Source organism: Stegostoma tigrinum, chromosome 18, assembly GCF_030684315.1.
Source record: "Stegostoma tigrinum isolate sSteTig4 chromosome 18, sSteTig4.hap1, whole genome shotgun sequence".
Taxonomy (NCBI): domain Eukaryota; kingdom Metazoa; phylum Chordata; class Chondrichthyes; order Orectolobiformes; family Stegostomatidae; genus Stegostoma; species Stegostoma tigrinum.
The window spans coordinates 46,364,439-46,379,060 of NC_081371.1; the positions used below are offsets into that span (position 1 = coordinate 46,364,439).

The 14,622-nt window shown below is 45.8% G+C and overlaps 1 protein-coding gene across 2 annotated transcripts in view; it reads right to left on the minus strand.

The window, feature by feature from the left end:
* Nucleotides 1-3,960: 3,960 nt before the first annotated feature.
* The window catches only part of LOC125460958 (plakophilin-2-like), a 62,241-nt gene continuing 51,579 nt past the window's right edge, over nt 3,961-14,622 (minus strand). For both annotated transcript variants that reach the window (XM_059652504.1, XM_059652503.1), the window contains exons 8-13: nt 13,448-13,606; nt 12,460-12,636; nt 10,707-10,860; nt 9,729-9,918; nt 8,654-8,741; nt 3,961-6,044 (exon numbers count right to left, since the gene is read on the minus strand). In XM_059652504.1, the coding sequence (XP_059508487.1) occupies nt 5,961-6,044; nt 8,654-8,741; nt 9,729-9,918; nt 10,707-10,860; nt 12,460-12,636; nt 13,448-13,606 (852 nt within the window). In that variant the 3' untranslated portion in view covers nt 3,961-5,960. The remainder of the gene's footprint in view (nt 6,045-8,653; nt 8,742-9,728; nt 9,919-10,706; nt 10,861-12,459; nt 12,637-13,447; nt 13,607-14,622) is intronic.

Consider the following 14,622-nt stretch of genomic DNA (forward strand, 5'->3'; position numbering starts at 1 on the left):
TTTCTCCTGGGTCGGTTGCTGAAAGCTGTGACTTTTAACTGATAAGTCAATGACTTTTTATGAGTGAACCAGCCACCTTGTATCTCTCACCAATCAGGAGAAGAAACCAGAGAAAGATGACTGAAGCAAAGTGCTGGCCAGCACAGGAGACATCAGTATGATCTCAACAAAAAAACCTGGGACGAAAAACTTGCTGAACTGCCTTTCCAGTATTTCCCCTCTACCTACTCTTGCCTCTCTGTTTGCCAGGTCTGCATGTGCATAAGATGGAGTATATGAAGGGATCAGAGTTTTAATCATGTTGTATGCTGATGGTTTATAATTGTTTATCTGCAACTAGAGTCTAATTAATAATTCTCATTCAGTACAGAGAAACCTGGTTAAACTATCAGATTGTGGCTGAAAAACAGGTAAATTCAGAAACTTAGTGAATTCTATAAACTTTTGTAGGAATAATCGAGTTTGATTTCCAGTGCATTACCTCAGTGATGGCTGGCTCTGGTAGAAGAGGCCTGCAGATTATTCCCTGTCTGTCAGGTTCAGGAGGAACATCAGGAACCATGTGAGGGACCTCAAGACCAACAGTGCTTGTCTGGGTGCACAAAAGCCTTTTAAATGTGGCATCGTTGCTGCTCATTTGCGCAATATCCCAGGATCAGTGAGTTGTCCTGGGCATGGTGCGTGCCAAGATGGGGCTGGAGTTGGATGAGGTGGATGCTATTGGGATTGGTGCGGGGTAGTGAATGCGGTGTGTCTGGTAATGTATATGGGATAAAGATTGCAAAGCGTTGCAGTGACTTACCAATGTTTATAGAAGTAACATTGAAAGCATCCTATCTGGATGCATCATGGTGTGATATAGCAACTGCACTTCACACGACTGCAAGAAACTACAGGGAATTGTGTACACAGCCCAGTCTATCATGCGAACCAGCCTTCTGTCCACTGACCCCATCTATACTTCCCACTGTCTTGGGAAAGCGACCAACATAATCATCCTCTCTCATCTTCTACATCCTTGGAGCGGAAACATTTTCTGGGTGAAGGGCAAAGACAGGAAAATTGGGACAAAGTGGATAAGAAGTCAGAACAGCGAGATGGACAGAATGGCCTCCTTCCCAGATGCACTTTTCTGTGAACATGGTGCAAGCAAAAGCAGCTCCTCGTGGGTTGGAATATAACTTTTAATTTAAAAAAATCAGTAAAATAAATATTAAATCTTTGTACACCTGCTGTGAGTTTTATTGTAGCTGTACGAAGACGAGCCCATCGTTTGCTTAGCTCTATCAAGTTACACGCTTTGTTTTGTTCAGTCAGTTTTAAAGGATTTGTGAGGATGGAGTGAATATTATTGCTTTGGGTTTCAAAGTCACAGGTACCAGCCTGAAGGCAGCAGGCTGGTGCAGTGCCTGTAGTTTAGTTAATGTCAGCTTTGAATCTCCAGCATTTAACGCGGCAGGTAGCGAACGCCGCATGTTAGTGTTGCTTTACCTTGACGATGGGAGAAAAAGCAATTTCTCGCTGTCATTCTAGCTAATGTGACTAGTAATGTAACTAATGTAACTAGTGACAGAAGGCAGAGAGTTGGGATAAAAGGCTCTTTTTCGGAATGACAACTGGTGACACGTGGTGTCCCGCAGGGTTCAGTGTTGGGGCCACAGCTGTTCACCTTTTATATTAATGATCTGGATGAAGGGACTGGGGGCGTTCTGGTGAAGTTTGCCGATGATACGAAGATCGGTGGACAGGCAGGTAGTACTGAGGAGGTGGGGAATCTGCAGAAAGATTTAGACAGTTTAGGAGAGTGGTCCAGGAAATGGCTGATGAAATTCAATGTGAGTAAATGTGAGGTTTTGCACTTTGGTAAAAAGAATAAGGCATGGACTATTTTCTAAATGGTGAGAAAATTTGCAAATCAGAAGTAGAAAGGGATCTGGGGGTGTTGGTCCAGGATTCTCTAAAAGTTAACTTGCAGGTAGAGTCCATAATTAAGAAAGCGAATGTAATGTTGTCTTTTATCTCAAGAGGGTTGGAATATAAAAGCAGCGTATATGCTTCTGAGGCTTTATAAAGCTCTAGTTAGGCCCCATTTAGAATACTGTGTCCAATTTTGGGCCCCACACCTCAGGAAGGACATACTAGCCCTGGAGCGTATCCAGCGGAGATTCACACGGATGATCCCTGGAATGGTAGGTTTAATGTATGATGAACGGCTAAGGATCCTGGGATTGTACTCATTAGAGTTTAGAAGGTTGAGGGGAGATGTAATAGAAACTTACAAGATAATGTATGGTTTAGAAGGGGTGGATGCTGGGAAGTTGTTTCCGTTAGGCGGGGAGACTAGGACCTGTGGGCACAGCCTTAAAATTAGAGGGGTTAAATTTAAAACTGAAATGAGACGACATTTCTTCAGCCAGAGAGTGGTGGGCTTGTGGAATTCATTGCCACAGAGTGCAGTGGAGGCTGGGACGTTGGATGCCTTCAAGGCAGAGATCAACAAATTCTTGATCTCAGAAGGAATCAAGGGCTACGGGGAGAGTGCAGGGAAGTGGAGTTGAAATGCCCATCAGCCATGATTTAAATGGTGGAGTGGAGTTGATGGGCCGACTGGCCTTACTTCCACTCCTATGTCTTATGGTCTTAAAAGCTCCCTTGTGCGCTGGAGAAAGGGACCCTGGTGTCAGTTTCAAGGGCCTCTGGCTGAAACATTGTCTGCGCTGGTTCTTTAGCCTTCAGGAAGTTGAGGTCTGTACAAGGCTGAATGGAGGCTCCTCCAGGGAAATCTCACATTGGCCAGCTGCCCCGACTCCTTCCATCTTCAAGTGGGCAGGACTGGCATCCCGGTACCCGCCTGTTTGCGGCAGAATTCAAATCAATTGAGCAAATCAGCGCCACCGCTTGGACCTTGAGATAGCAAGGTGTAGAGCTGGAGGAACACAGCAGGCCAGGCAGCATCAGAGGAGCAGGAAGGCTGACGTTTCGGGTCTGGAGATTCACAGCTTCCTTCCCCCTCCCCCCATTTCTGAAGAAGGGTCCCGACCCAAAACGTCAGTCTTCCTAGGTAATAAAATGTGAGGCTGGATGAACACAGCAGGCCAAGCAGCATCTCAGGAGCACAAAAGCTGACGTTTCGGGCCTAGACCCTTCATCAGAGAGGTCTTCCTGCTCCTTTGATGCTGCCTGGCCTGCTGTGTTTCATCCAGCTCCACCGTGTGTTATCTCTGACTCCAGCATCGGCCGGTCTTATCACCACTGGGATCTTGCTGTGCACTCTCCATCCGAAAGGGAAATCTTTCCCGTGTCTGTACATGCCGTTAATTAAAATGGAAGAACAGTCACGAACAAAGATCTGTCCAGTGGGAACATTTTTCTGCTGACACTCAGCCTTTTGAAACCTGCCTTACAAGTTTTGGGAGACTTTAGATAAAGTACACATCAACCGTAAACTGTTTACGTGGAGAGTCGAGATCGGAGACAGGTTGCGTCTGCAATGCTGACCCTTTTTAGTCACAGGAACCAACCAGTTTCTCCTTCTATCAGAACCCCTTGGTGATTTTAAAGGCTTTTGTCGATCAAGCTGCCTTTCAACCCTTTAGACAGAGCATAGAGAGCGCTTCCCTCTCTCTGAAATACGCACAGCCTCCTTTCAGCTGATGACTGACGGCCAGAATGTGTCGAAGCGTGCACAACTCTCTACTCAGGCAAGAGATAATGGGAACTGCAGATGCTGGAGATTCCAAGATAATAAAATGTGAGGCTGGATGAACACAGCAGGCCAAGCAGCATCCCTCTCTGATGAAGGGTCTAGGCCCGAAACGTCAGCTTTTGTGCTCCTGAGATGCTGCTTGGCCTGCTGTGTTCATCCAGCCTCACATTTTATTATCTCTACTCAGGCAATCCCACTTTCACAAATGCAGCATCACACCAGAGGCAAAAGGAGACAAGTTTTATTCAGGTCAAATCAACTGCATAGGAGATATAACGTCAAAAGGACTGTTTATGTTTTAAACACCAAAACAAACTGAACGCACACACACCCAACTCTCGAGGCTCAATCCGAAAACACATTGAGTTGATAATCTCTTGCAAAAAAAAACGCACTTCATCCCCTCCAAGGAACCTCCCGCAACCACACCCCGCCCCCAAGCAAAATCTTACTGGGACATAGAATTTACAAGCAAATTAACACGCCAACAAAACAAAAACCTCTCACTTTCAGTGGATGATATTTCTGTTAACAGTCAGAGAAAAAGAGGGTTTTAACACCATTGTACAAGGCAGAAAACAGGCCAATTAAAAACCCAAAATGTTTTTGGTGTCCTGTCTCTCTGTGCGGCCACCAGGTCACACAACTTTCCTCTGTCACGCACAAATATGTAAGCTTGTGCCCACTTGGGGCTCCTTTTACAAAATTTGCCCCAATTGCCCTCAGCGATAAGATGCGATCAGCCTGAATCTCACCAGAATGAATCCCCCAGTCGAGGCGCCTGCAAGAGACAGTGACCTGAAAGGGAAGTGTCAATGTTTTTGTTTTAAAATTGACCTTGCTCTGACTGGATTATCAATGAAGTTCCATTTGACTGTCAGTGTGCACGCTCCCCCATCCCACTGCCTGCACCAGTCACAAATTTTGGGCTATGCAGTTTCACAGAACAGAGGGACACTGTTCCCCCTGTTGTGCTGGAGCTGTAACTTAAAGAAAGACACAATTCATCTAGTTCTCCTGTTCTTTCCTCACATTCTCGATTTTTTTTCAAATAGCCTTGGCCAGTGATAGCTCAGAGGTATTATTGCTAGATTTTTAGGGCAGCGCGGTGGCTCAGTGGTTCGCACTGCTGCCTCACAGCGCCCGGGACCCAGATTTGATTCCACCCTCAGGTGGCTGTGCGGAGTTTGCACGTTCTTCCAATGTCTGCATGGGTTTCCTCCCGCAGTCCAAGGATGAGCAGGTCAAATGGATTGGCCATGCTAAATTGCCGGTAGTGTTCAGGGATGTGTAGATTAGGGGCATGGGTCTGGGTGGGATGCTCTGAGGGTCAGTGCGGGTTTGTTGGGCTGAAGGGCCTTTTCCACACATGTAGGAATATTAAAAAAAAACTCTCGACGTGAAAAGCACCTTTCAAACCCATGACCACCTCCATCTAGAAGGACAAGGTAAGCAGATACGTGGGAACACCACCACCTTCAAGATCCCGTCCAAACCACTCACCATCCTGAACTGGAAATGTGGCACCATCCCTTCAGTGTCACTGGATCAAAAGCCTGGAATTGCCTTGCTTAGGGTACAGTGGGTCAATCTATAGCGCATGGATTACAGCTGTTCAAGATGACAGTTCACCACCACCTTCTCAAGAGCGACTAGGACCAGGCAATAAATGACCACCTTGTCATTTATTTGCATTCCTCGACAAAATTTGTTAAAAAAAACTCTTTAGAGACTAAACCCTGATAAACACAAAGAAGTAAATGCCTTTCAGAATAAGCAAATATCAGACATTGAAATGCTAATGCAGCCAATGTATTTGAATAGCTAAAACTGCTTGACGGAGGAGGGACGCTATAAATTAGGCATCTGTATTAAGCCCCCTTCTGAATATGGTGAAGACAGTTCATGTTTGAGCCAGTACTTATTCAGGTTCCCAGCACAATAAAATGTTCCTTTTCCACCTGGGAAGTTGAGGATTTGTAGCCGGAGCGCTAATCCAGTGCCGTGTTGCCTGGAGGAGGGTAATTAAGAGCTTGTCTGACTGTTGGGTCATGGCTACAGAGCAGCAGTAATCAGGCTGGCAGACAGGCCTAAGGGAGCTGGAGTAGAACTCAGTAACACCCTGACCTGTATCACTCAGTTCACTGCCAGGATAACCCAACGGAGGAAATGTGGGACCACCGCAAAAAGAAACTGTTTCTCCCTTCCACTTCCTCATGGAAACAGGCTGTCATCGCTGTGTCTGTATCCAGCCTCAGTAAAATGACTTCCGTTCGCGAGATGCATGATAGGCCTTTGTTGTGCGGTTATTGATGAAATCTGACTTTGTGAATCCAGCCTTCGAATAAAACAAAACAAATTCTCAATAACTAACGGAACGTGTAAGAATGGTCCCATCTTTCTGCAAATACTCTGTCAACCTCAGAGAATCCCAAAGTGCCGACGAAACACTTTATTTTTGAAATGTAACTGTTGCAGTGTAAAGCAGCCCGGCCACCAATGCTGTGCACAGCAAGCTGCCATTAACAGCAATATAACAACAAGCAGTTTCAGTGTTGCTGATGAGGCAGGACACTGATGAGAACACATTTTGCCCCTCTTTTTTATTTGGTCAATTCTGTGGAAGAGCTGGTGCAAACAAGATGGACCGAACAGCTGCTTTGTACGCTGTAACACCACTGTGAGGACATGGGCATCACTGACAAGGCTAGAATTTGTTGATAATCCCTAACTACTGCAATGGCTGGCTCAGTCCTTTCAGAGAGCACTTCAGGCCACACGTAGGCCAGACCAGGTAAGGGCAGCACACCTCGTTCCCAAAAGCACATTAGTGAACCAAATGGGTTTTTACTATCATCAATGTCATGGTCACCAACATCAGCTTTCACTTATCAGATTTAAATTTCACAAGCAGCTGTGGTGGGATTTGAACCAGTGACCCCAGAGCTTCGGCCTGGCCCTCTGGATATTAATCCAGGGATATTACCACACTGCCAACGTCTAGTTTGTGACAGGGACGAGACAGAATGGCTGGCCAGGCAATGCCCACGGCAGTAATCACATGCCACATGCTGGTCCTGGACCAGGCCCCTGCTGTTACCCCCTCCACCTGCCCCCCGCCAAACACACACCTGCCCCTCTTGCAACCCTGATCCCATAACCACGGACTGGGGCCTCAGCACTGCAGCCCTGTCCCCCCACCCCGATCTGAGCAGAGCGGCCCATACGTGGGCCCCCTGGAGGCCGGTTCCTGATGTAACACCCGCCCACCCCCCTCATCCTCCATCCCGGGCCCCCAATTATGAGGCAAGGTCAGATGGCATAAAACATGAACCACACAGCGTAGGACTGGAGTCACGTGTAAACCTGGAGTACACAGGGATGGACATTTGAACCCATTTAGTCTCTCTATCAATCGAGCAGGTTGCACAGGCGTTTTCCAGTCAGTTAGCTCAGTTGGCTGGACGGCTGGTTTTTGTGATACAGAGTGACACCAACAGCAGGGGTTCAATCCTCACACCAGCTGAGGTTAGCACAAAGGACTCTTCTCATTAAACTCTTCCCTTTGCCTGGGGCGTGGAGAGTTCGGGTGAAACCATCACCAGCGGTCTCTCTCTAATGAGAGAGCAGTTGCGCATGGAGGTGAAGGTAAAGCCCACCACTGGGGCAAGGCTGAGAAGGTGGCACCTTCGTGGTAACCTCGGCCTGTGCGGGAATTGAACCCGCAGTATTGGAATTACAAACCAGCCACCCAGCTAACTATACCATGGTGGCTATCAGACCAAAATCCTTTAAAAAAGTTATTGAATTCCAATTGCAAATCATTTTAACCAATGACCCTGATTCCCCTCCTGAGGGGCAGAGGTTGACGGGGAGGGGACACCCGGTAGTGGATGCTGGGGAAGTTGGGGGGGGGCGGGGAATGTGTAGACTGGGGAATTTATCCTCATCTCTTGCAACGGTTCCCAGGACTTGTTCTCCACAGCAGCAGCAGAAAATCCTGGCTCCGCTGGGTTGTCACAGACTCTTCGTAAAGGTCAGGACCGGAATCCGCACTTTCACCAGCGAAAGATAGCCAGGGATCAGGGACGAAGAGACATCTTGGAGGGAATTCTAAACCTCAGGACCCGGACTACTGAACAGGCAGCTGTCAGTGACAGAGTGACTAAAATGGAGGGGATGCAAGAGTTCAGAATTAGAGCAATGCAGACATCTCAGAGAGCTGCACGTTTACAGCAAGTTGCAGAGACAAGGAAGAGGTAAGCCCGCAGAATAATTAAAGTCAAGATGAGGATTTTCTCAAGTATACAGCGCAAAAGTTCTAACTGCACCAAAATCAACGGTTAGGGTGTAAATTAGAAACAGTCTGGGCGAGAGAAGAAATTAGTTCATTCTGGCGTGACCTTGATGCCTCTCTCTGTGGGTTAGCTCGAGAGGGTACCTAGTTTGAGGCAAAATGATGTGAGTAATGATGCAGAGGGCACCTCTCCGCCCTGGGAGCCTACAACCCAATGGTCTCAATGTGGACTTTACTCGCTTCAAGATCTCCCCACCCCCGACTTCATCCCAAGACCAGCACCCCCTCTCTCATCTCCGCCTCCTTGACCTGTCTGTCTTGTCTCCCACCTATCCACCCTTCCCTCCTCACTGACCAATCCCTATCCCAACTCCCTACCTACGTTCACCTTGACTAGCTTCATCCTTGACCGGTCCCATCTTCTCTCCCACTTATCTGCTTCTCTATCCACCTTCTATCACTCTCTCTCTGTTTATTTCGGAGCCTCCTTCCCCTCCCCCATTTCTGCAGAAGGGTCTAGGCCCGAAATATCAGCTTTCCTGCTCCTCTAATGCTGCTTGGCCTGCTGTGTTCATCCAGCTCTACACCTTGTTATGATGCAAAGGGAAACCAGGGGAAATAACTCCCATTAAAACAGCACACAAAGCTACCTTTTTGTAGGTACCATGAAGCTCCCGATGTAACCACAGGCTGTACAGCAGATTGGAGGCAGCTTTTCCGGCTGGGGTGGTAATATTACTGGAAAACAGAAGCACTGAGGTTACAGATCGCACATAACAACCTTACAATGTTACACAGCACAGAAATGAGCCACGCATTCCCACTGGGTCCCAACCAGTGCTGTGCTGTCTCTGAATGCCCTCCTAAACACTTTTAACAGTCTGGCAATCTTGTATGCAATCCCCTTCTCCCCACAATCAGCTGGGGAACGTGGTGGTGCTGGGAGCAGAGATGGTAGCTAGCCCACCACCAAGCTGACCCCGTCCAATTGTGTGGTCTTATGGAAAACATACAAGATTCTTAGGGGATTGGACAAGGTAGATGCTGAATGTGTGTTTCCCTGGTAGGGGAGTGTAGGACCAGCGGGCATAATCTCAGAGGGCCCACCTACTGAAGACAGAGTTGAGAAGGTTTATGTTTCTCTCAGACAACAGTGAATCTCTGGAATTCTTTGTCACAAAAAGTTGTCGGGGTTGGGTCATTAAGTTTATTCGAGGTTGAGGCAGGCAGATTTCTAATTATCAAATCAGTCATTATCTCATTGAGTGGTGAAGCTGGCTCGATGTGCTGAATGGCCTACTTCTGTTCCTACCTATCGAGAAGGTTGTCTAGGAGTGTCCAACAAAATGGACCCAAATGGGATAAGTGTGGTACCAGTCCCATCAACTCAGCCCCTGCTGTAACATGGCAGCAACTTAAAGGATTCAATGAGTTGTGTTGTGTAGATATCGATAAGACGGACCTGGCAGATGCTGATTTGCATATATTTACATGTCAGAATCTTTCCATGAGCCAACCACAGGATTCAATGGAAATAAAAACGTTGAAGGAGATGTAAAGAAGTAGAGGAATTGATATTAGGATTAGCGATTGTCCATTTTACACAATCACTCACAGCTAAAGCCATCCTAGTACCTGATGCATGTTGATCACATGTTCAATATTAAGCTATTCCACCCCACCCCTGTACATTTGTATGTTGGCCTGGCTGTCAGTCCCACTTACCGGTCAGCATTGCTAATGCTTACGACTTTGTTCAAGCCTCCACTCAGCACGAAGTTGCGAATATTTTGCGGGTTATTCTGAACAAGGTTGTTCAGCACATGGCAGATAAAAGAGAGTGTCTCATCAGGCATTGAAGAGTCTGTGTCTGATTCTGGGAGAATTGATATCAGGTCGGGCATGATCAGACTGGCTGGAGGAACAGAACAGGTGGAGAACAAATATTGAAGTTTCCATTGAGTGTAAATGTAAAGTCCCCAGATTTCACAGGACCATCAGACAGAGATGAGGGGTGCCGGTGGTTTAATCTGAGGGTCACCACACCTTGGGTGAGGGTAGAGGCTAAGGACAGTCCCTCATGGTAACCTCAGCCAGTGCAGGAATTGAACCCACACCGTTGGTGTCACTCAGTATCACAAACTGGCTGTCCAGCCAACTGAGCTAACCATGTGATCCTGGTGTTTGTGTTTGAAGCCTGTGGGGACAAATCCTACCCTCAGTGGCAGTCAAGTTGTTGACTTTAGCAACTAGATCCCACTTTTCACCAGAGGGTTCAAAATTATGTGCACAGTATTCAAGCCACGGAAGCTGCCATATTGAAGATGGCTGCTCCCTATGCCTCCGGAGGTGTAGGCCTGAAACTGGCTGTGTGTCTGCACTAGTTTCAGGCCCCTCCACCACACTGGGCTCTTCACAAGTCACTTCCAGCAGACTTGGAAAACAAAATGCACCAGCTTCCTTGAATTGTCCTCACAAGTGAAAAATGCTTATTGACATAAGAAGTTGCTTGTTGTGGCAGTTCTTGCCCCATTTTGGTAAGCGACCAGAGACTGAGAATTGCCTCAGTTCTGAGCGGGCTGGGAATTCTTGTCCCACGCTTCAGGTGCAGCCCAAAGTCACACGTCGGCTCATAATGCGATTTTAAAAAAAAATAAATTTTCCACGAGCTGTTTTCTATTTAATAAACCACACTCGACTCACTGAGTTCCTCATGGACTTTTGGGTTTCGCGACATGTTTCTCAATAAAGAGACTGCAGCTTTCTGTACGCTCAGCTCCTTCGAGTACAGCATCCGCCTGATGTGCTGAAGCCCGTTCTCTTTCGATGTGATAATCTCAGAAATGGTGAATCCCATCTGAAAGTGGCCAAAACATTAAACCCTATACCCTCTTGTACATTGCTTAATCAGTTCCTATCACTGGAGGGACAGGCAAACCCCAGGTGATTCATTACAACAAAAAGGAATTGAAATGAATAAGATGTATTCCATCTGTCAACAACCTGCCCCATAGTGAACAATCCATTTTAAAGTCTGCACCTTTTGGGATGAATTGTGGCTCCTGCCTCTGAGCCAGGAGCTTTAGGGTGAGTTCCACTTTAAGACTTGATGTATGAGGAAGGTGTATTCAAGTTAGTAGACTATCATCCAGAATAAATTTTTCTGATACAAGCCAAGGTCAGGTGGTAAGAATGGGAACAGGCATGTGATGGAATGGACAATGGAAACTCAATTATAATTATCTATAGTTCCAGAATATAATGTGTGTGTAAAAAAAACATGCGACTGCAGTGACTAGAACTCGTGGAGTCGAATGCAACACAATACAATCCAACTCAGTACTATGCCACTGGCTGATCACCATTAAAGCAACACCTCTGTCGCTATGTTACATTGTGCTTTCTAAATGTAATGTCCTAATTTCACACAATCTTTAGTGAAAGAATCATGTGTATTCGTTACCTGCACATAGCGGTGTCTACAAATAACGCCCTCTGGGAAACTGTGTGCTATTTGTAAGCAACTAGGGAGGCAGGTAGTTAGGGAAATGGGAGTTAGGCCCATATGTGGCAATTAATTTAGAGTATAGGTTTAAGGTTGTTTCTGCACTGTTATACTTCTATGACTCTTATATATCCCAAATAAAAGCAAAATACTGTGGATGCTGGAAATATGCAACAAACACAGAGAATGCTGGAGAAACTCAGCGGGTCTGGCAGCATCTGTAGAGACAGAAACCGAGTTAACGTTTCGATTCTGGTATTACTCGATTCCATCCTGGAAAAGGGGCTCAAAATATTAACTCTGTTTCCTTTGCCACTGAAGCTGCTGGACCCAATGTAATGTATCAGACCTACTATCACTGCAGCTTCTAACCGTCTCCCTAGCAATGAGACAAATACATCATATCTTGCTGAGGAAGTTAATAATTGACAGCAGTTTAGGATATGCCTCCTTGTATTTAATATCAAAACAATAAAATTCATACTAACTAATGTCAGTGATGTACAAATCTGGTTTCACTATGAGTGAGGTCACTAAGTAAATGTTGTGTCACTGGGTGATGGTTCTGCTTTGGAGTTACATAAATGCCAGGGGGAAGGTGGGGTTTCTCAGAAACCAAAAACGTGAGGTGGGAGGGGTGTGGTGGTGTGGGGCTGGATGTCTATAGAGCCCAGTGTTCTCAGGGCAGGCCCAGGGTCCCTGGTCAGGAGCAGGACTGGGGTCTGTGATTTCTCTCCCTGCCTCTGGTAAACACAAATTCAATACTGATCCTACAGCTGGGTCTTTGAATTCTGAGCTAAGGACCCAGGCCTGACCACCTTGAGCAAAATCTAGCTGGGTCTCGCCTTGCCTGTCGCAGTAATAAAACACTGTATATGCAACAACAAATAAAATGTAAGGGATGGGCTGATGCCAATTCTAGAAGCTATTTCCTGGGGGGTTTGTTCTTACCGGTCCATTGCTGGCTGTGAGGTTTTGGAGAGCCCCCAGAGAAGCTTCCTGGGTGCAGTTCCTGGTACTCCTCGCAACGAGAGAAAGGTACACCCTCACCACCAAACTGTGCCAAAGCCACTCAATACCCTTGGGATTCCTCTTCTCTTCCAAAGAAGGAATATTGGCCATGCCCTCCTGATAGGATAGATTGAGAATCTATCAATAACTGGAAAAGAATCCACATGTTCCTCTGGTTTAAACATGGAATCTCTATTATAAATCACTGTTTCATATTAGATTTGAGAACAGCTTCTTCCCTACTGTTATCAGACTTATGAACATTGACTCTCATAAATTAGAGTCAATCTTTCTCTGCACCTTCTCTGTGGCTGTAACACTATACTCTGCATTCTGTTCTTATGCCCTGATGTACTTATGTAAGGTAGGATTTGTCTGGATAGCACGTAAAACAATATTTTTCACTGTATCTTGGTATGTGACAATAATAAATCAAATCCAATGAAGGAACTTTAACATTATTTTAGAAGACTCAATATTTACTGGCACAGTTGTACACAGCAAAAGAGTTATGCCTGTTTGTTTAACTGATTTATCTGTTATTTCCAATTTTCAGATGATCCTATCAATTCTGGTGTTCAGGGATCAACATTCATCCCCTAACTAACAACACTAAAACAGATTACTTGGTCATTAACTCTTTCCTTCCTGACCTTTGTGGTTTCCTACATTACAATAATGACTACACTACAGTACTTCATTGCGTGGAAAACACTTTGGGACAGAGTTTCTGGAAGAAATGATACAAGCGTCATCTATATTTTCACAATCAAGCTTGGCTGATTTAATCTAACACTGCCAATCTCCTCACAGTTATAGTTTCCTAAAATTAAATGTTAAAAGGTTTCTGTATGCGTACTCGCTCCTCAGGATTGTTTTGAATTGATGGAGCGTGGGGCCTAAGATGAGGTACAGAGTCGGCACTTACCTCCTTCAGCCGTGAACTCCGAGCTCCAAAACACCCTCCTGATTTCTTCTGTGATGAAGTAGCATTTTTCCAGGCCAGGGTGTCAGAGTAGGCACTTGGCAGCTCAGTCTCCAGTTGGAAAGATAGGTTATGTAAGATGCACATGCAGTTCTCTGTTGACTGTGGAGAGAGCATTGAGATTTATTGCAGGCTAGTGTCATGACTGAGCTTATCACAAGGGGGTAACCACAGTGGGTTATCTCAAGGGGTAACTGAAAGGACTAAACATTTATCTTTTTGAAAAAGATATTCTATCGGGGAGGGACAACATTTGTCACCCATTTCACAATTGTCTTGGAGAAGTTGATGATGAGCTGCATCCTTGTACTGATGCAGTCTGTGTGGTGGATAGGCACCCACACTCTTGTTAGGGAAGGACTTCCAGGATTCGGACCCAGCCACAGCATTGAAGCAATGGTGTGCAACATTGTTCCAAGTGAGGCTTGGAAGCTTGCTGGCGGGGTTGTTCCCAGTCTGCACTGAAGATGGAGGCAATAGGACAGATTAAAGTAGGTCCAGAGTTGTGAAGATTCACCAGCCTGGTCTCTAATATGGGCTGAAGGGCATTCAAGTCTTTGAGTAGCTGTCTGTAGCTCACTGATCTCAGGAACAGACTAAAACCATCTAATACCTTTCTCACAAAAGTGCATTTTAGACAGGCTAGTCACTTCAGAGAGATGAGATTTCACCTTGGAAAAAACCTGATATTGTAGTAGGAGCTGTTATAACAGGGACATGCTGGTGTGGTGGTAATGTCAGTGGGCTGGAAATCCAGAATGATGAGGTTGAAAGATAGCTAATTATTACTCCTTTTTGCAAACAACATCGAGGGCCGAAGGGCCTGTTCTGTGCTGTAATGTTCTATGTTCTACGGGAGTCAGAAAGCAGATAAACTCAAGCCAGTTAACCTAACATCAGCCATTGAGAAAAGGTTCAAAGTTCTTATTAAAGATGTTTTAATAGAACACTTGGTAAGTTCAAGATAATCAGGAAAAGGCAATACAGTTTAGTGAAAAGAAAATCATTTTTAACCAACCAGTGATTTGATGAAGTAGTGTGTACCATAGGAGAGGAATAGGTGGCTGTACGGACTTAAATTTCCAGAAGGCATTCGATTAGGTGCCACATCAAAGGTT